The following is a 22,909-nucleotide window of genomic DNA, read 5'->3' on the forward strand; positions in this document are numbered from 1 at the left end:
AATTAAGATATACAGACAAGCATGACACATTTTGTTCAATGAGCTGCAGAGCTGAATATAAACCTAAATATATTTCAAAATATTGTGTGTGTATGTTCACGTATTCTTTCAGCATGTGCAGGATCATGGCAGGAACTGTCATGCTTATTTCAAGTCTCAACCCACAATGCATTGCTCTCAACTCTGTCTATTCATGTGTGTGTGTGTGTGTGTGTGTGTGTGTGTGTGTGTGATGTGTGTGTGTGTGTGCTTGTGCACATGCAGTTTTCTAACATGGATCTTCGTGTGTGTGTGTGACTGTGACTGTGTGCAGTTTCCAAGATATGCATGTGTATTTTCATGCATCTTTGTACATACATGAGTGCATGCAAATCTGTGTGTGCTGATGTGCGTGGGTCTATGTGTATGTTAGTGCGCATGTGCAATCCCTCCAGCGGGGACAATCATCACGGCTCATGCCCACAGTAGGCAGCCTCCCCCTTGGGGGCCGTGACTGAGGCCTGCCTGATGAGATGTTGCCTGACTGACTGTGGAACCTGGGTGCTTGCCTCCTTTCCCAACACACACACACGCACACACACACACACACACACACACACACAAATGAATAATAAACATGAATGCAAAAATACAAAAGATGCATGGACACAGAGCGTAATCCACATAGTGTTGCAGAATAAAAGAAGCATGAGCATTTATGTTTACACAAAATTGCAATAACATGCATGGCTGCACAAAGGTGAATACAAATATAAATATAAACCACATATGCGGGTCTGCAACCAAACAGTAAAATGTCCAAGCCATCCAGCAATATTTTGCCTGGGAAAAGATCTAGCCAGGAACATGTGAAACCCTGCCAGTCCTGCCTTTCAAATCGTTTTCAAAGAAGGGAAGTGTGTGTGTGTGTGTGTGTGTGTGTGTGTGTGTGTGTGTGTGTGTGTGTGTGTGTGTGTGTGTGTGTGTGTGAAGACATGTAGGTGTGTGACTTTTTCTGTGCAGAATGTGTCAGCATGTGCATATCAGGCTCTGTATGCACGCAGGTCACAACCGCATGTGTGTGTCAGAATGTGTCTGGTCCGTGCGTGCGTCGTGTCGGAGCATGTGTGCAGGTACATCCACTTGGCGTCCGTTTCTGACTGGGTCACAGTGTGTGAGGCCTGACGCTAAGCCGACATGACAGAAGCAAATAATGTCTGCTCCCGTTATCTTCTCTTCCCCCTCGGCCCCGCAGGAACCTTTTAAAGGGCCAAACACTGATTAAATCCCATGCACACACACACACATGCATGTAAGTACAGATTCACCCACTATGCATAAACATACATGTCACACATGCACACATGTGCAAACACACATCCGCAAAATGATGCATCTAAACGCAAGGCCCAAAGAGTAACACGCACATGTAACGTAACCTTTCTCTCAGTTATTGATATAAGAACAGACAACTCCTCTGAGGTTGGAATAAGATCTCATTTATAAAAACATACGGACATGCACACGTTCATATGGATAGCAGCTGTGTCAACTCAAATGCACACACCCGTATATGACCTACATGCTATAGCCTTGGCCCAATAGACCACCACACCGCAGCCTCTCCTCTGACTCTCCTTATAATGTAGAAGCTGCTTGTATTTCTGATTTGAGGACATTGTCTGCTCACTCGACACAGTACTGGAAAATGATTATTTATGTGCACTGGTATTCTAATAAATATTTCTTGATTGGGATAGATGTTAAAATTTGTTGTACTTTTTGTTTTGTTAGACTGACACATGATGCCATTATCAGGATGACGGCAGAGTTTCTATATATATATATTTGGACAGATGTTGTGTTTGGCCCATGCAGCCTCCAGAGAGCTTAACAAAAAAATGTGGTGTCCCAGAGGAACTCACCTCCACACCTGCTCTCAACACAAGCTGAAGCTAAGCTCATCTACGCTACACCCACACTGCCCCGACGCTAAACCTACACTTGGCCTAATAACTCATTGCACTTCAGTGAAAATAAAACCAAAACATATAAATGAACAGTGGAGCTGAGAAATGGCAAGACATGCGCCCGTATTTATTCTGTATTATTATAGAATAATCCGTAACATTAAATGCTAATATGGTGAGAATGTATTCTAATTTTGTTTTTAAAAAGTGAAGATTTGCTTCTAAAAGTCAAAATAGCTAATATTTACAACAGAGGATATGAGGATGTTTTGGGAAAATACAGAGGGTTTACAAGACTGACTTTGTTATAACGTTGTTTTTGTCCAATATATGAATAAATAAAGAATGTATTAAGAATAAAGGAATAAAGCCTCGCTCACTGCACTTAATCACCAATCTTGTAACGTGGATCAAATGAAGCTCTTCCTGGTCTTCCCTCTTCCGGGTCCTTCCCGATAGGCCATGTAGCAGGCTGTCCGTGCCGGTGCCTGCATGTATGTACGCTGCTCTCCACCTGTCATCTCACATCTCTGCCTCCGCCTCCGTCAACCAGCTTCCAGCCCAGCAACCAGCCAACCAACCAGTACAAGCCTGTTGCTAGGGCAACGGCTGTCTAGGGGATACTTCTTTTGTTTCTCACACCTCCTTTCCTTCATCCCTCTGTCTATCTCTTTCCTACTCTCACTCTTTCTTTCTACTTTCATTCCCTGGGCTATCTTTTTACCCATCAATATGTCTGTCTGCCTCTGTCTGTGTGTCTCACTCACTCCCTCGCTCTGTCTCCTCTGTCTCTTGCTGTCTTGAGGATGGACGGGTTGCTCTAATGGCATACTAACTTCTAACTACCAATTCATTAAAAATAAAACACACACACAAGTGAGCTTCCCATTGTAAACTATCAAGAACTCCTCCCCCAATGCTGCTGAAACTCATTCACACCAGCATTACCGTGATATACTGTGCATGTGTGTCTATATATGTATTAATAGGCGTAGACATCATCATCTCTGCCACTTTCACATGAACTCAGTTACAGTATGGTCAGCGCATTACATGTGGTTCTACCGACAGTCTGTGCATCACTGTTGCCACTGGCATTTCAGAGACACCGCTAGGTCAGCTCAATGTGATCCACCCTGCATCTTTACTCAAGGGACTCTGGCCAGTGTGTGTGTGTGTGTGTGTGTGTGTGTGTGTGTGTGTGTGTAAGTCTGCGTACATATACAGTATGTCTGCACATGCTCTCATGTGTACGTAGCATGCATTAAATGTGCACATATCTTAATAATAGACAAGAATTACAGACTGCATTACTTGGCAAACATTCTAAAACTAGAAATCAACATGGCTCTTAGTTTCTATTCCCCTGTCACAGCTCATAGTGCTGAGCCTCATGGAAACAGTGTTTCATCTTCTCTGGGCTGTGTTACCTATTGTGTGCTGCCCTCTACTGGTGAAATAGAATAGAATATCACAGAGAGGTCTTTTGTCTTTTCCTTTTGACCTAACCAGACTCAGTGCAAGACTCCAGCATTTCGACAACTTGGACTTAAGACGTTTCAAATAAATAAACAAAAAAGGCCAAAAATACAAACAAATTGTGATGGAAATAGATTATTACATTCAGAGTTGCTTTTCTTCATTTAAGAAAATAACTTTACGGGCCCATGTGTAGCCAAATTCATAGGACTCAACGCATAGCCTTTGTGAAGGTCTGCGCTCTCCGAGTGCTCGTCTAGTTATAGCATACATTATAGGTGGCAAGCAATAGTAATGTGTGTAATATGTGGGTATCCTTGTGTATATGTGTGTTTTGTCCGTCTTCCTGCCTGTGAATACTTGTGAACCTGAATGTCATTCTTTCTTCTCCTCTGAAGAGATAAGAATGAGGCTGAACTTGAACCCGTTGAGATGGCAGGTTCAAACTAAATTCTTTAAATTCTATATATTGTTACCAGAGTTGTAACAGCATAACTAATATTACTTCTATAAACAAAGGCAGGATTTCAATAGTATGCCTATAATGAAATGTTAGTTCATTACTCATTTAAACATATTATCTAACAGTTAAATGCCTGTTGAAAAAGTATCGAATGCTAGCAAGTCACCTGTCAGGATGTTTTCAGCTATGACTTTGACCTGCACCTCCAGTGAGTGCTTAGAGGTGTAAGTGATCTCAGCTGTGACGTGGGCAACCTCGCCAATGAACATGGGGAACAGGAACTCTGTTTTCTCCACCCGAACCAGAGCTGCCATGCAGCGGTCCTAGAGAGGAGAAACAGCAAACCTAAAACAAATATCGTACATACTTTCACAAAATTAAAGAAAACATGCTGCTTGACTCCACAGAGACACTAATCAGACAAGTTAAAAGGTACTGAGATGTCTATAAAAGATAAATACAAAAAGAAAAATGTAATCAGTGTAGGAAGATGGGCATGGACACAGGGAACTTAAGCATAGACATGACAGACAATACTTCCTTATTAAAACAGGTGACACAATTGATTATGATGACTTCTTTCTTCTGTAATTCTTCATCTTCCTGGTTCACACTGGGTGTTTTTATGTGAAGTATAACTTCAAGGACCAAATGTTTAAAACTGTTCACAAGTTAAATAGTTATTTGTGCATTATTGTGAATCTCAAATACTTCAAAATCAATGAATTGCAGACATTAGGATAAAATCCTGCTGACCCTTCATATAACAAGACATAACCACTTAACATAAAGTATAGAAATGGAATTACATACAAAAACACTCGAGATCCTTTTGCATTTTTAAATGGTGTTCAATATATTATAAAATAAAGGAGTTAGCTTAAAAGCTGAAAGTCATTTTTGACTTTAATTTGGACTTTAATGTTTTCGATGATTTCAAGAATACACTGCTATTCTTTATGACAACAGTCCCATGTGTAAATGTATGTTGTGTCCATAAATGTTGTGTTTGTCTTAATATCTTATCTGAACAGTGAAACGTATCATGACATCGGCAGGATATGATCGCATTGTTGTAGTAGGTGAGATGACAATCAAAAAGATGCAAGTTAAAGTTCACCAGGTGAAAAGTCAAACCAAGACAATCTGGGTGAGGCAATACTGAAAAACAGCAACATGAATGCAGCCATTCAGTTTGGACATAAGCTGTTATATACTGTTGCTATACAAGGTGAACTATGTGGAATGTTGTCATGATTTAGGCAGTGAACTACTTTTTCAAATTAAATAAATCAACTATTATTTTAATGCTCGACAAACTGTGTTAATAAATATTTTATGATCTCTCAAACAGTGGTTGTAAAAGATTTTTTTTATCTCTAACCGCCTTTAAACACAACAATGAATCATCACATGCTGGAGAGAGAAACAACACTACCGAAGAAAAAAAAAATTCTTTAAGGTTCTTCTTCACTTGCCTAATTTCTTCACTTGCCTAATTTTAATTCTTTCCCATTTCCATATTTATAAATGAAGTGGTTAATGTAAGTAATGATCCCTCCTCTGTTGCGGGTTTTCTCCCCGTTAAAGGTTTTTTTTGGGGGGAGTTTTTCCTGTTGTGTGATGTGAGGGTCCCGGGACAGAGGATGTCGCATGTGTACAGATTGTGGCAAATTTGTGATTTGTGATTTTGGGCTATAGAAAACAAATTGAATAGAATTAAAGAAATTAACCTGACAACAACTTAAGGAGAGAAGTCTTGCAATATATATTTATATTGGTCTGAATATAGTTGTTGTCTCTTACCCCGCTCTGTGCGTTGCAGTGTCGCGTGCCAACGATGCATCCGGCTTCCTCGATCATCTTGAGGATGATGCCGCCGTGGACGTTGCCCACAATGTTGGCGTCGTCTGGCCTCATGATCCTGCAGTGAAGAGAAGACTAGTTAACAAGACTGAGAATCTGATGGTAGGATTACAACATCTGTTTTTAGCATCTTGTTAGAAGACTTCCTGGCATCTTGTTAGAAAATAAAATACTATTGATCAGTAAATGTTAAAACTGACCTTTCACATTATTTTTTTAAGAATGGGCTTTAATAGATTGTAACATTGTTGATCCATGATTTCAGAGTATCTGCGTAATTTTTTTATTACAGGCCTGAGCCAACAACATGAAATGTGCCTAAGCTGTGTGTTTTCAGTTAAGTCACTGAGAAGTTACTATGAGCATTTCAATCACCCAACATAACTAGTTTTTGATTTATTCAATTGAATCAGGCTGATATTTAGTTGAAGCAGGCTTTAATGTAAGACAAGTCGTTTGTTGAAATTAGAGGACTATCTAGGGACATATCTGCTGTGATGTGCTTCTACTCATGAATTGAGAGGACTTCTATTGAGCAAAACATCTTATTGTTGGAGTATTTGATTCTAGCCTCCATGTCTATCTGATGACTAGATACAGTATCATTATCACTGACAGTTCAGCATGCTGTCATACACTTTAGCTGTTTCCAATTCTTCAGTGTGTGGGCTAAACTAGTTTAACCAGTTACAATCTAAGCTGCTTACAAACTCCAACAAAACCAGGTATGCACCGTTGCACTGAGATCTGACTAATCAAAGGAACGTTTGTGTTCCAAAACGAAGCCAGGAGATCGACATCTTGACAAGATTAGCAATCCACAGGAAGGTGAATGTTTACTTTTGGTAGAGATGATTGAGCATTAGTCGTGTTAAGTATGTGAAGAATACTACTGATGCCGTCTTGCAACATTTAATGTTTCTTGTACGGTAGACTTCCTCAAAAAACAGTCAGAGTTGCATCTGAGCGGATGGGGAATTTTACAATTGCAACATTTAGTAACAGTGAAATCAAGAACAGACATTGCTGTATTACACATAGTAACCACAAAATAAATGAATTACTCTACTACTACACTAATGTGATAAAGACAATTATTGTGAAAGGTAGAGAGACATCAGATATGAGGCTGTAGTATTTATTGAAATTGCATTCTAATATTAATATTAATTATATGAAGCAAAAGTGCTGTAAACTATTCATAATGTATCGCAATCTAATCAACAGCAGAGCAAGTTACAGCCTCAAAACTGACCAGAGTTCAGTCTACACTTCTCTGAAACAGTCGGAACAATTAAAAAGTTTAACAAAGGTAGCATGTAGTGTTAGATACTAGATACTTGTGATGAGTTAAATTTTTAAACCAGATAGTATCCTGTATATTCAGCATCATTGAGTGTGTGTGTGTGTGTGTGTGTGTGTGTGTGTGTGTGTGTGTGTGTGTGTGTGTGTGTGTGTGTGTGTGTGTTAGTCAGAATTAAACTACCTGCTGAGTTGATATTGCTGCTGAGCTCTTGCCTCCACTCCTTCCCTGACATCTCTGCTGACTTGCTGACTTTCACTGACTTGGCGTTTCTCTACCATGGCTGCCACTCCATCGGCTGCCTTGCCGCTCCGAGGCCTAAAGCAACGCATCTTTGCACTGCCGGACTCTCAGTCAGACTCTCTGGCCCACTTCCCTTTTGTACGATCTCTACATTCACATCTTCTGAGATTCTAGGCACTGACGTGGTTGTGGCGAGTGATGTCATGCATGTGTTAATATTGACCCCGCCTTAGTGGTCAAACTGGATCTGGACACACCCACTGATGCACAGATAGACGGCGGCTGACCAAGAAAATCTGCCATCATCACACCTGGGTTTGTGTGCCACAGCTGACAGGCGGAGTAAGAAATGTCTCAGTGGCATAAATGTGATGCCCATGATAAGAATTTAAAAATGTGTTTCTGTTTCGTTGGAATGTAAGTTTTCTTCAGTAACTGTGTTGCCCAATTGCTTCATTCATGAGATCCCGTCTCCATGGGATTCTTCTTTAACAATAGCTAGGAAATCCTGAATTAGAACAACTAATGGACCAAGATCACAATTAAAACTGTTTTTAGTTAAGTGCCACAAGACCTGTCCTCCATGTAAATCTAGTTATAGGTTTTAGAAATGTCCCACTTGAAGACAAACAAACAAGCTAACGGAGGCAAAGAAGCCACACTTTAAGCCACTGATCATGCTTTTCAAGAACGTGAACGGAAAGAACAAACTGTTGCACTGGTGAACTGGTTAAGAGGTGAAAGTCTCTGCCAGGATTGAAAGCTTACTAGTCTAGAAGTCCCTCTGCCCTTTAATCTTGTTCACATATACGGTCCCTTTCAAAATGGTGATCGCTTCTGTTACATACAGTGCAACACAATAGCCCTTTACAGTATCGATGTTGAATCTCACAGGAGCACTGTGTGAACAATTCCTAATATTGTATGTAATGTACAACCTACAAATAATCCATCACTGATGTATGAGGTCTTGTCTGGGTAGATAAAGCAACGTATATGAATATTACATATCTAGAATACACAGATTCTCTACAGGTATACAGGTATGCCATACATATTGGTTTTGAAGTTGTAACACTACACCCAAATTGTGTCTGTATTTCTCACATGTATTCTCTCTTTTCCTTTTTTTTTCTTAGAGCCATCTGGACGAGCTACACTATTAAAATATAGTTTAAATAAGTGAATGGCATACTACTGCTGCCAAGCACAAGTGCATGAATATAATCTAAATCTTCTCACTGCTTGCTGAGACAAACACAAAACACCTAACATTTACCTGTGGCGAGTAGAACAGTGGCGAACACTGCAAATTAGCTTCAGAAAGGCGTATCTTGGTATCATTTCTGTCCCAAGCCCCATCGGCAAGAACACAGCAAAGCAAAAAGAAGTGACTGGGGTGGAGGGGATTCTGCATCATTTACAGGATCAAACTGCATTGAAGCCATGCAATCTTGCATCACCAGGTAAGACAGGTATTCGTCAAACACTCACGACTGTATTATACATAAACTTAAAATACACACCGCAATCGCATGTATGTTTGCACAGACAGACACACACCAGTTGATTATCCACGACTTAAACAAGGTTGAATTTCCAAAAGACATTAGTATTAACAAGAGTGGCCTGAGGAAAAACATTTAGCTGATGCTCTCATACAAAGCAACTTGCAATCAATAGGAGCATAAGTTTAAACCTAAACTACCACATTGGTAAGCAAGCGACAGGAAGCTAGTGTTAGTGTCACAGCCCCAACCATATTCCAGTGATCCAATGTGAGCAGAAAAGAGTTAAGTAGCAACTATAGTAAACAAGGAAGAGGCCAGGTCACAGTCAAGAACCTTTTAGTCTAGTACTAGTAAATCAAAGAGAAGGCTGGATCCAGATGTTTCCAAATGTACTGTAAGACTACTGATGATGAATCAGGACTCAAAGATGATCCATTCTGTCTATTTATAGTTTAGTGGGCCTGTATGGTTAATCACACTCGATGAAAAATATATTTAATCCCTGACATTCGTATGATCCTGAAAACATGCACAAAACTCTGAAATATTTGTGGTTTGGGAAAAAATTAAGTGAATCGGATGACATTTTAAAAAAGGGTCAGAGAGGAAGATTTGAGGGACAACATTCAAGTTTGCAGCCCAGGAAGAGCTGATATGATAACACAAAAAGAAGTAAAAGCACATTTGACTCTGTCAACGTGAGGTTCCTCTTAAAAAGAGAAGACAGGATGGACTTGTTTTTTTCCCGGAGAGGTAGAGGCATTTTACCACTGAGAGTTGTAGTGAAGAAAGTGTCTAAACAGAGCAATGACCCGGCCACTTGGGCATGGGAAGTGTGTGTATCCCAGGGTGGCTTAAATGGCAGGAAGTTTGAATTTTACACAAGCAGCTAAGGGTATCCAATAGAAAGAGTGTAGGAGGGGAAAGCAGGCTGCAGTATTTTTGGACACGTTTTAGGTGCATAATGAATGTTTTGGGAGGAAGCTGCAGCGGTCCAGAGAGTGAAACGTTGGCCATAAGCTCGGCAAAGTAAAAAAAATATATATATTTTGACTTGCACACAAATGTCCAGGTAACATTTTTTCAAGAGATTTTAACACTGTTAAAAAAATGCATTATAACTCGTTACATCTACAGTGGAAAAATAGAAGTAAGGCCCACTCTTTAACATTTTGACATCAGACAAGTATAGACTCAGCATTGCTGCTACGAAACACAATGAATTGTGAGTAGGGGGAATTGCCGTAGTCTCTAACAAAAGCGTGTTTATCCAAACTAGCTGACTAACTGGTTATATTTGCATACATGCCTGCATTTAACTGTCCAAACTGTCTGAACAGAAGGTAAAAGTTGTTGTGGCAAGTGTAGGGATTATTTTCTAAAGGCAGGTTCAAGGAAACATCAAATAAAAAAGTAACATCTCCTTATAACACTTTGACCATCACACAGCTGTAGTTCATGTCCAGTAAAACAGTTTCTACTCAGGTTCTGTTACAGATCTAGAGGCATCGTCTACATCTGCTGGCGTCGCACTGCATCATCACATACATATGGACACTTAATAAACAAACTGTTATTTCTCACGTTTCAGTAATTTAAGCCATGAGCAAGTAAATCACGTAAAGTCAAGAAGGCTTCACAGCTTCCAGTCAGGCCAGAGTCAACTCATCAGCCTCATATATCCCAACTCTTTACAACACAGTATATACAGCAATGCACTGTGAATTACATACTGTCTATCCAGCTTATACACAGTGAATAGCTGCCTTCAGGTTATCACTGACTGATAAAGACATTTTATTCTTGACCCAAATACTTCTTGCTTTCAGGATATTTCTAAACAACGGAAGCTTTTGACAAACAGGTGGATTTATTGTCATTCATTTTATTTGGGTTGAACAGTCTAATATGTTCAGAAAACTGTACAAAATATGATAATGTACTCAACTGTAGAATCTACTTTTAATGGTATCTGCTGAAGACTCTGCTTTCACTACCACCAAACCACTACATGGAGTGATGGTGTTATACATTCCTTAAATCTCAGGTTGAAAACGTCCTCTTCTCTTGAAAATACAAAGCAGTTGATTGACTGTGTCAAAATGTGGCATAGTAGCTACATAAACGAGGCTTTCAATGAATGCAACTGACAAGACAGACTATGTCAACACTACAACTGTCATTGAAGAGTTATTTTCACTTGAATTGACGGGGATTTTTGAAGCTGTTAAGTGCAGACATGGCTTTAGTGCTGTGACAGAGCTCTATGGCTCCGCCTACGGACGAGTACAAGTGGCCTACAACAAACTCTGCATGCTGCTGGGAAATGAAGCCGATTCACTGCAAAGGTATTTTAATAGATAACCGTCGTTACCGCTGTATTTACGCACAGCTTACTGTTTGTTTGTAGTGTACTTCCCCTGTTTATTATCTTGATAAATAACCAAGGACCAATCAGGCACGCGATTTCACGCCACACTCCAGACAAGCTATTTACAGTGATCAATTTTGCTCAAGCCTGCGCTGTAGAATACAACTTGTATTGGACTTTTGGTGAAAGGACGGCGACCTTAATATGTCCTTGGTAGTTTTAGCGCGTGCCAAACCGATGCTAACCGCTATGAGGTCATCACATACGACATAAATGGTCTGAACATCTGCCCGGAAAACCCACAAGCTAAACAACCGGAAAACACGCCGTTTGATCTATCATAAACCAGCCAAGATAGGACGTCGTCGACCTCCGGCAGAACACAGTGCACCGAGCAATAGAACCGGACAATAAGAGGATTATCTGGGTTATCGTCCTGTGAGGAGCGACGCAGCGACGCCGGTAGCTGCGCTCCTCTCGCTGGTTGTCGGTCGACAGCACGTTATTAGCATTTTGAAGGTTGCTCGCACGTGTGCCATTGTGTCGTATCAAACGTCCTACCTGCATAATTGAAGGGGGGATGCTGTCTCGCGTGCCGGCGTTACCGACATGATGATGAGGATGATGTCGACGACGGGCTCTCGGGGCTTGTTGGTCTCGTGTTGCAGCAGGAGTCCTGTGTGATGTGAAGTGAAATCACTCCCCTATCCGGCTTCTCTGTCTGGTCTCCTTGAGAAATGACTCATCTGTAGGGAAACTACTCAGACTTCACAGAAATGGAAAGAGCAGGTGTTTTTTATGTCGCTCAGTTGTTCATTCAAATATGACGTACACTACACGACAGACATTTGTCATTGTGACCGGTGCATTTCAAAGAGCTACGTTTGAAAGACATAATTGTGGAACGGAAATAGAAACCATAACCAGATCGATGCCTACAACAGTCGGACGGGGGCGGCAGAGACCGCATTTACGCCGTCATAGTCGACGCAGGGGCAGTATTTCACTGTGCCAGCCGTGAGCGCGTTTTACCACAACCATCCATCCCGGAGTCACACCGGCTAACGGTTTTTATTTAGTTGAACACTGCATGACAGATGTCTCAGCCAGGCCTTTGTTCATTAAACGGAGAGGTGGGTCCATATGTGAAACATTGCGACATGTTTGCTGAACCAAGGTCCAGTTCAAAGTCTGGAGATGCTTTAGTTTCCACGATAAAGCCTCAAAACATTTTCTTTCAATAAAATGCATCTCAGCACGCAGTAGTTTGCGTGTGCGCTTTGCTGTGTGGTGTGTTCTGCACCTGTAATTCTAACCCAGCATTCACTTTATCCTTGTGTGTGAAGTCCGCCAACTTCAAAACGTTGTAATTCTATTTTCCAATGTATGATCATCATATAACCGTTAATGGCTGTGCGTTAAAGATGAATATTTACGCACATGGAACAAAAGACTATTATTATGGCAAATTCTGACAAATTGTAATCAAAACACAATACCATATCTTACCACGACATCGTAGTTTTATTTATGTTTATATAACATATATACAACATTTGCTGTAAATAGCAAAAATAAAACACATCCCGACAGAGATACTTTCAATGACACATAATATGTCTACAGTTCATCTGCACAGACTCAAAACACTGAAGTCTAAAGTGCAAATTCATACAGACTGACCCTTTGGGTCTTACAGGGCTGTTTCAATGGCCCTTAATCACTTAGTCCGCGAAGAGGACTAAATATTTACCGTATACATACATGCAGATTTAAAAAAATACGACTGCCTAAACTTGTCAACTTATACCGGACAATAGACTCGTGCGCAAAACGTAAGTATATAATACTCAACCAATACGATTTAACGATGAATTCTGGCTTTTCATCAACGGTAGCGAGGCTGCGAATCACTAAGTATATTTACAAGTGATGCTATCTCAACGTGCTGCCTACATATGGAACACTTTACAGTCTTTTTACAGGGTTTTGGGAGACCCGGCTCCTTCGATTTAAGAAATCTACCAAGGTCTCCACATGGCAGCGTTGACTGCCTGTGGTACTGACTGCGCTCCGCTGGGAGCCACTGCGCCGCCGCCGCTGCTGCTGCTGGACTGGCTCTCCATTCTGGAGCCGAAGCTGGATTTGAGGCTCAGGAGTCTCTGTTGGATCTGAGGGAGAGTCCTGGAGCTCTGAGCGCAGCAGCTCAGACAGGCTGGGGTGACGGCCGCAGACATGGACTGCTGGACGAATTCGTTCACCCGCTGACACGCGTCTTGATCCAGACTCGTTTTGGGAAGCATGGTGGAGACGCGCTGGAGGCAGGCTTTGAAGCCTTCCTTGTAACTGTCTGCAGAATCTGAAAATAAAAGGATATGTTAATTTCGTTGTTCCAAAACGACAATAGTCCACTGGATATAAATATGTCAACAAAAGTGTTAAACAAGCAGAACCATAACTCACTTTTTGTGTTAACAGGGGGAATGTCGCTGAGGAACCTCACAGTCATTTCCAGGATGTCAGCTTTCTCCAGCTTGGAGTAACGAGTCTTCTGGAGAAAATAATAAAAAGCAAATGTTAAACACATGAACCTTAAACATCTTGACTTTAGTTTATCTGAAAACTGCTTTCTGCATGTATTGAAATGGATATATTAACTTACATCTCTGCCTGTGAGGGGAAGGATGAGGTTTTTCAAATGGCTCAGGCTGTCGTTGATACGGGCGCGCCTTCTTTTTTCCATTAAAGGTTTCATTGTCTGAAAAGAACACATCATATTTAGCATTCATTCATTACATTAAGTGTAAATTATCAGAGAAAATGTTTAGAATAATAAAACAAAATGCAGTGACATTGTTTACCTTTCTGAGCTCAAGAGCTTCTTTTCTTTTGGCCACAGTTAACCGTGGAGAAAAAGACTGGAGAGCTTCACAGGTCATGTTTGGAGACATTTTCAGCGTCGTCTTTGTGCCAGAGAAGTGTCCAAAACAGAAGTCGGTGAAGATGTGTCGCTAACGTCCTAGAGCTGCGGTATATATGCAGGTCCGTGGCGTCGGTTAACGTGCGTCACGGGTACGCCCCCAAGCCAACACAAAACGATTTGGACTCGCCGTATTCGATGGAAACAACACAAAATCATCACATTTAGTAAGATAACCATCTGTCTTCTACTCTAATCCACGCCTAACAACTGCAGTGCGTGTCTGCGTTATGATCCATAGACCAAATTTTCAAAATCTGCGTCAACAAGCTGAAGAAATGTGTGCGTAAAGAAGCTTACATGTTGGACGCACATAATGCTCATTCACCAAATATCAAAACTGCAAACTGTCCAATTTAAATCTTAAAAATAGTATACAGTTAGGTTACATTTTTCACACGTAGTAAATGGAACAGATTGTTCGTAAAATACACATAAATAGTTACTGGTGCGTAATTACGCACTGTTCATTTATGGCTGGGAAGCAAATAACATTCATTTAATGTGTCATTTAACTGTGATAAAGCAAATAGCATTCATTTATTTTACGAGCTAACAAGTAAAATTCATTAAATATCATGTTTTCTCCACAACAACATTTACGTTTTCAGTTTAAGTTATTGAGATTTGTTTGCATGCTTAATTTTATGTTCCATGTTACTGTATTTTATTGTGTGTAATTTGCTCATATTTGATTATACATCCTTTACATTACATATATTTTAAAAATAGATGTGCACACTTAGAACAACGAGGTGCAATACATACATTACTGGCATAGAGGTCAGGCTTGCGTGTATGAAAAAGTGTCCAAAGAGGTACGGACTCACACTCCAATCTCATACCCAAGCCACGCTACTTTCAAATAACATCTGCTGTTGGATTTTGACAACAATAGTTTTGCATATGACGTTTTTGTGCAGTTTCTGCCCTGGGGGAGTCTCTACCTGTAGGGTGTATCCCGCTGCTACCAACGCCTCACGCAAGGCGGTGGGGGCTGAAATCAAAGGCTGGGTAACGAGGGAGCATGCAATCCAATCACAATAGCCACCGCCAAAAAATATATAATGAGCCTGCCGTGTGTTTGAACTGTTTAGGTGTTATACACATTTAGACTATTACCTTGTGGACTTTGTGTATTTAATAACCAACCATCGTGTCATGTGAGGCATGCATCAAACTCTGAATTACAGCTTTGAGATTTCAGGTTTTTAAAATAAAAACTGGAGAGACGTGACAACCCATCAAATACCACTGCACTCAGGGGAACCACGCGCGCAGCACGTGCCATGGAGACCAGATGGCTGTCTGCTACCGAGCCTTCAACCCCACCCCCAACCTCCAACCATCGACCCCACGCCCCATATACTCCACCTGCACTACACCAGCATCCTGAACAGCCAATCTCCCTGTCCCACCATGGATCTGTCCATATATTATCCACACACACACACACACACACACACACACACACACACACACACACACACACACACAGTCTGCATTGCATATACTTAAGCTCTTTTTCTATAAACTTTACACGCACGACACATGATCTCCACGCAGTTTTGGCGTGGGTGCCCCATCTGCATGCTTCCTATGTTGTTGTCCAACTGAAACAAGCATTCTCACCCCCCCTGTTTGAAAACTCTGTTGCGATTGTCTCCTTCAGCTTGACTCCTGGATATGTTAGCGTCCAAGCTATCACGAAATGCTTGTTTATCACCAAGCTCAAAGCTATTGTTGGAGTTACGTTAAATACAAACTGGAAAGCGCACTTAAACATGACAATATATATATGAAGCAGGACAACAATATTATATATATATATATATATATATATATATATATATATATATATATATATATATATATATATATATATATATATATATAATATTGTTGTCCTGCTTCAACAAAGCCAAGCGCTGCCGCTGAAACTGAGAGGCACACTTGCTGCACGCGCCCCTCACCGCGCTGCTGGGATGGAGGGATGATGGGGATGGTGGGGGTTGGGGGGGGGTACACTTCTCTGTTTTTGCTCGTACGGTTAGAGTCCTCTTTTGTGTTTTTCAAGCATATTCGGCGTCAGTAACCCATCTGTGCAGGCCGGATAACAGGAAGCCTTTGTCTGAAAATGTTCCGAAACTTCATGCGAATTAAGAGTCACATGCTGGCTGTGGAATGGGGGAGAAACAGCGAGGCGGACTCCACCTGACTTTTGCTTCAATGTGATGTGAGCGGAGAGGCTTCGGTGTTTGTCTTGAGTCTCAAACAATGGGAACACCATATCCAGCTATAACAACTATAAACAAACGTCTTATTGTCGATATGTAATGAGCGCCATCTTGGTCAGGGCGTCAGTACACATTACTCTACCCGCATGTTTATTGTAACAGTAAAATAGGTCAAATTAAGTTATACAATTAGAGCGAAACAAAACGTTAATGTGAACATGTATTTCAGGCGAATAACCTGCAGTGGTCTTCTCTTTATTTCACTGACTAGTTTTAGTCAAAGTTATCATAATTGGATTTTGTCTTTGATTATGATACAGATTGTGTGCCTCTCTGATATTGCAAGTATTTGTTCTGCTCAAATCAGTTATTTTCCTGTTTTTGTGAGGCTTAATTACTTTGTTCTATGATAATTTAAATGAAACCAAAATTGAAATTGACCAGAGAACTGAAAAGAAATGAGTTTGAACAAAGGGACATCCACTGAACAAAGATCGATGTCAGAAGAGTTTCGTGCGGTGCAGAGCGTCCAGCTTGGTCGTCACTCATCCGCTCTATTTAAACAATTAAGGTTTGGTATGGAGTAAAAGAACATACACGGCATTTATGCAAATGATACATGGGTTACCTCAATTCTTTTGACTTGTTCAACAGAGCAACGTGGACTTTTTATCCATCATGCATTTTCTCACGCACCTTGTTCTTTACCGTGGTATCCCACCTGAAAGCCATTACTGATTAGAATCAAACGATATAATGTCATGCCAAAACAGGCAAATCCAAATCTAAAGTACTTGCCCAACAATTTAGCATTGCACTTCTATAAAAAAAAAAGTTAGGAGACTAAAAAGAGACATTAAAAATGGAAATCGAAGCAGCACTAGCCAAGATATCATGTGTCTGAAGCAAACTCCAAAAACCTACAATTTCCATAACGCAACTCAGCTTTCATTCTTTTATGCTTTAAACCTAAAGACAGCATTGGGGGGGATTTCTTCAAATGTCAGAAAGCTCCCTCTTAAGTCACAGAAAACCATACGGCTGTTTTGACTGGCTGAGTGGTACTCTTTGCTCTGAGTAAACTGAGCTTGATGTGTAAAGTTCGGTTCACTCAGTTTTACTGTGTAAAATCAACCCCGTCACCAGACAAGAACATCTATATTGGACAATGCATGCAAATTCCTGGATTAAATGAAATGACAATGTTTCCTTATATCCAGTGTCATTTTCTCTCTACAATATCTGTGTATGGTAACAACAGCATGGTTATAGAGAGAAATAGCAGAAAGCTCACACTGGCCCATCCCCCACTGCGACCGGAGTTTGGACAACAAACACTGAACAACGTGGATCTCAGCTTTTAGAGGTTAACGTATTATGGGACTATTTATGTCCCCTTTCCACCACTTTTTAGACAAAATATCTTTCATAGTTAATGGTTAGACCTTGTAAAACATATTAGTTCCATAATAATGTATATTATATGAATGTGTATAGCAATGGGGTTTTTTTTGTAACAATTTTGTACATTTGTGCTCTCAGTTATCTGGAAATGATGGCAAAAACACATCACATTACATTACAACAAGGAATTAAGTTGAGAGTTTGCTTCATATATAAGTCCTGCTTTTATTTTTAAGGCAGAGAATGAACCTTTTCTTTGTCTGTTCTGTGTTGTGGATACTTATTACAAACACATACTCTGAGGTTCCCTCTGCAGCCTGAACCATAATTGTGTTTTGTATGAAAAAGTTGGCTGGTCCTAACTGGCAACACACCCACTGATGCCCACTGATCTGCACTTTGCAATTTTCTTGCTCAAAATAAGGCTGGTAACTAATGCTGTTTACACTCCAGGAACTTCTTTCTGTTCCTAAAGTGAGTGCTGAGCAACAGAAAGAGCATTCATTTCTGCTGCTCCCTCTACATGCTTCAGTCAGACATGGCTTTGAAATCCAATATTTTTTAATTGGAGGAAAGCCGATCCAGCTGTCATTATCGTATTATGTGATCATATTGTGATCATCAGTGCCATCTGTTTTAAAGATTTTTTATTTAGTGTATATCTGTTTATATATTACTTGTTATGGTATATGTATTGCTATTATTTTATCAACATTACTTTACTGTTTTTTCTCATGTAGTTTGTGAGCCATGATTGTTATCTTCATACTTCATCTGATTTATTTTAAGTCTCTGTTACACGTTTTGCAACCTCTGTGTTTTATGTTCTATGTTGAGGATTAGTTAATATTTCCTCGTTAAATAAAACATACAGTGGCTTCATAAAGTATTCAGACTCCTTCACTTTTGGAAGACTTTATTATGTTTTATTGTGTAAATGTAGCCATTTTTGACCAACAATCTACACTAAATAACCCATAATGACTAATTGAAAGCATGTCTTTAGATTTTTTTGCAAAGTTATTCAAAATCAAAAAGTGAAATCTGAAAATATTTAGACCCTTTGGTGTGGTGCCACAAAATTGTGGTCAGGTGCATCCCGTTTGCTTTAATTATCTGTGATTAAACTTAATTGGAGTCCACCTATGGCAAACTGAAATGACTGGAGATAGTTTATAAAGGCATGTATATAAGGTCTCACAATTCATTCTGCATGTAAGGACACAAACCAAGCCATGAAGTCCAAGGAACTCTCTTTTGAACTCTGTGACAAAAGTGTGGCGAGTGTTAATCTGGCCAAGGGTATGGAACAATTTCTAAAGCTTTGAGTGTCCCCAGGAACACAGCCGCCTCAAACAATTTTAAATGGAAGAAGTTTGGAATCCCCAGGACTCTTCTTAGAGTTGACCATCCAGCCAAACTTAACCGGGCAAGAAGAGTCATAGTAAGGGAGGTGACAAAAAACCCAACGATCTCTCTAAGAGAGCTTCGGAAGTCCTCTCTAGAGATGGAAGACCCGTCTCAGCCGCACTCCTTCAATCAGGCCTTTATAGTCTAGTCACTTATCAAGAGTGGCTTCCAGGCTCGGTGGAAGCTTCTCTTGAATAAAAGGCATATGACAGCCGGCTTAGAGTTTGCCAAACATGAGGGAAAAGATTCTCTGGTTCAGACCAAACTCTTTTTGGTACAACTCCAAACACTGTCTGGCGAACACCAATCACCACGCATCACCTGGCAAATACCATCCCTATGGTGAAGCATGGTGGTGGCAGCTTCATGCTATGGGGGTGCTTCTCAGTGGTAGAGAGACTGGTCAGAACTGAAGGAGGATGATTGCAGCCAAATACAGCGAAGAAAACCTACTCCAGAGCGACAGTGACCCAAAACATACAACCAAGACAATGGTGGAGTGGCACTGGGACGAGTCTCTGACTGTCCTAGACCCTTCCATCCAATCTGAGCTTGACAGAATGGAATAAACTTCCCAAATCAAGGTGCGCAAAGCTTGTAGAGATTCACCCAGAAGACTCAAAGCTCTAATTGCTGCTAAAGGGGATCCTACAAAGTATTGAATTAAAAGTCTGAATACGAACTCTTTCGATTTCAGTATTTGATGTTTAATACATTTGAAAATAAATCCAAAAAACATATTTTCAAAACTACAGTACACCTACAAAACAATTAAGTGTGTGAAAAGTGAAGGGGTCTGATTTTTTGCTGAAGGCACTGTATATAATTGGCAGACAACTTAAAAAAAATGTTTAATGAAAACTATGTTTACATGCCCATATGTACATTGAGTTATTGGTCACTCTGATCATTCCTCCTGGCCATGCCAGTTGAGAGGTTCCTTATAGCTTAACTTTAACGTATGAGATGTAGGACATGTAGGTCTTTTTGTTTAAACGTTGTCTGGAACCACAAAGAGGGAGATTCATACGTAGAAAACTACCTTTAGGAGATATCCACTTGATACCTCAGGATGCTGAAGACATGAGGATGATGGATTTTGTCCTCCATCACTTCCATTGAAGATGCACTAGGAATAGATCTCTTCACAGTCAGTATGGGCAGCAGGAATAATAACGTGACTGATGTGTTTTAATGCACATATGGGCGTGTGAGTATTGTTTTAAGAGACTTGAACCTAAACTTGTGCTTTAAAACCAATCCGGCCCGAGCGCCCCCACCGGCGGGAGGACGCATGCATCCAAAAATGAATCCACTCATAACGTGCACTCATCAGTAACAAATATAATGATGCCGCATACCTGCTCAAACTGCAGCTCCTGCACTACAAAGTCATCTCAGCTGTTTGTACACACTCCAAACACAACATATGACAAAGCTACGTATAATACCAAGTAACACAGTCGATATAGCGCCCCCTAGGCAGTCCCACTCGCCACTTTTATGCCAATAACGTTTTGAAAAATTAATTCAATGCTAACACCTGTTAGCTCCGGAGATCGCTAGCGACCAGACGGTCGCAGCCATTTTGTCACATTCCGCTACGACACAGCCTCGCAGTTTTACTTACAAAACAAATCCATCATCCTAATCCGCATAATCGATCACATCATAAACCAGCTCCTTACTTTGAGATGTTCTGCAGCAAAAAAAAAAAAATGAATCCGTTCAAGTTTACTGTCCACCTGTTCAGCTCATCATCCTCTGTTTGAATTCAAAGCTGGCGCTGCCGTCGTGTGCCTCGTGCGCCTGCTAGCGGAAAGGGGCAGAGTTATACGTCTCAGCAAATCGGATTTGAGAAATTTGACACTCGGGTAGTTTTTATTTTCTGATTGGCTAACGGATTCTGTCAATCAAAGTCACCTTAGGTTGTTTCAACAGAGCAGGCTGTGACGTATCTATGGAACGTTCATTGGGTCAAATCAGCCCTTCACACGGTCTGAAAGGCTTTGGAGGATAAAAAAACTGGAATTCAGACAATAAAATCCCATGGATGACAAACATTAACAGTCTCAGAGAGGATCCAGGCTCTCAAAATGATGCCAAACTGCGGCATATGGATAGGTTGAACACTATTAGTGATAAAATAAGTGAATTATGTAATTATATAGTATATAAAATTACAATGAAACAGCTGGAACAAAATTACATTTTGGTTGACCTTGTTTGACCTCGCCGTACTAGATCGAGATGTACTAGATAAAGCTTCACTTTATCAAAGTAAAAATTAGTTTAGAGACCCTCAACATATAGTTCTATGATCTGGGAGAGCTGGAAAGCTTGTACCTACATGATTTCTAATAAAGAAATATCCTGAAATTGCTTTTTTTTTCCATTTGAAAATTTGAATTTTCAATTTGTGCTGTGTGCCATCTTAATTTACTCTTAACCAGTAACATATATACTGATATTTACACATATCAACGCATCTCACAAGTGTTAGGGTTATTTTACTACCAAAAGTATTAAAATAGCTCTTACAGTTGCAACGCTACACTCATTATCGTATGGGTATGCTATTTTCGAGCTGAGGGCCTAAAAATCGGTCTAGGGTCCAAAAGGTAGGACTGTGGTTTTGTAAAGTTGCATGTCCTTTGCATCATTGGTGACCTTTTTTGAACAGAATATCATAAGTTTTAATATATATATTCCTTACCTCATTAAATCAGTGGTTACGTCAGTTCATCCCAGTTCAGTCTGACAGTAAACCTGGACATACATAAAATGTGCTTGAGATAGGGCTTAATCCAAGAGATATTTCCTAACTGTTGTTGGTCCATTCAGCAATTCTCCAAGATCCAAGATTTATGACTCGTCTGCACTAAAGACAGTGTATAAACAATTATATCATGAATGTTGTGAAAAGGATCATGTTAATTTGTTTGCTACATTAAAAAAAAATATTAGTCAAATCCAGGATGTTGGGCCATCTTTGAATGCACCAATCAATGTTTTTTTAAAAGACACAGAGCTAATGTCATGTTGAATAAAGATATAGGTTAATGATGGCCTAAAAGCTAAAAAAAATATATTGATATTCCACTCCTGGCGCAACACTGTTGTCTCACAAACAGAGATATCAACACGTTATCAAATGCCAAAAGTTAATGCATTATAGATACCTACATAATGCATTATAGGCCAAGTTTAGAAAAAGAAAGTCAAGTATTAGAACTGATCAGTATTATTCTGTCCATGTACAACAAAATGTAAAAAAAAGTTGTGTTAATATGATACATTCATAATAGCTGAGAATGTAGTTGGTAATAAGCCATAATCACAGGGATATGATGACTATTTATTTAGGAAATGTTACATATTGTAAAATTACTGAAAAACAAGTGTGTTTTGGGTGATGTCAAATGTGCGATTGAAATTCCCAACCGCAGTCATCTCAGTGTGTTTCCCCTCGCACAACCAGCCCAACTTCTTCCCACCAATTTGGCGGCAACAAGGGAGGCGCCTCACATCTGCAACAATAGAGCAGCTGCTCATCAGCATCAAAAGGCTCAGGCTGACCTCTGGCTTTATGCGTTCCGCGCCTTTTTTATTCCTTTCATATTACTGAGATTCCTCTTAATAAGACGGTTTCATGATAAATTTCAGATCATTTGAACACACCAAAATCAAAGA

At 40.2% G+C, this 22,909-nt stretch overlaps 2 protein-coding genes across 5 annotated transcripts in view; both read right to left on the bottom strand.

Annotated features, from left to right (window-relative positions):
- acot7 (acyl-CoA thioesterase 7) overlaps positions 1-12,057 on the bottom strand; it is a 48,982-nt gene extending 36,925 nt beyond the window's left edge. For 2 of the 4 annotated variants that reach the window (XM_068733403.1, XM_068733402.1), the window contains exons 1-3: positions 7,244-7,477; positions 5,698-5,815; positions 4,058-4,214 (exon numbers count right to left, since the gene is read on the bottom strand). In XM_068733403.1, the coding sequence (XP_068589504.1) occupies positions 4,058-4,214; positions 5,698-5,815; positions 7,244-7,392 (424 nt within the window). In that variant the 5' untranslated portion in view covers positions 7,393-7,477. Of the gene's footprint in view, positions 1-4,057; positions 4,215-5,697; positions 5,816-7,243; positions 7,478-11,746 lie in introns of those variants that run through there. The other 2 variants (XM_068733404.1, XM_068733405.1) reach the window with 2 other exon arrangements.
- A 1,149-nt stretch (positions 12,058-13,206) lies between these two features.
- LOC137889519 (transcription factor HES-2-like) lies at positions 13,207-14,136 on the bottom strand. Its single transcript, XM_068733407.1, has 4 exons — positions 14,047-14,136; positions 13,848-13,943; positions 13,649-13,736; positions 13,207-13,544 (listed from the first exon to the last, which is right to left on the bottom strand). The coding sequence occupies exons 1-4, from the start codon at positions 14,134-14,136 to the stop codon at positions 13,207-13,209; spliced, it is 612 nt and encodes a 203-aa protein (XP_068589508.1).
- Between the last annotated feature and the right edge of the window lie 8,773 nt (positions 14,137-22,909).

Source organism: Cebidichthys violaceus, unplaced genomic scaffold (assembly GCF_023349555.1).
Source record: "Cebidichthys violaceus isolate CVI_PGR_0920_01 unplaced genomic scaffold, fCebVio1.0.p SCAF_6, whole genome shotgun sequence".
In the NCBI taxonomy this organism is placed as follows: Eukaryota; Metazoa; Chordata; class Actinopteri; order Perciformes; family Stichaeidae; genus Cebidichthys; species Cebidichthys violaceus.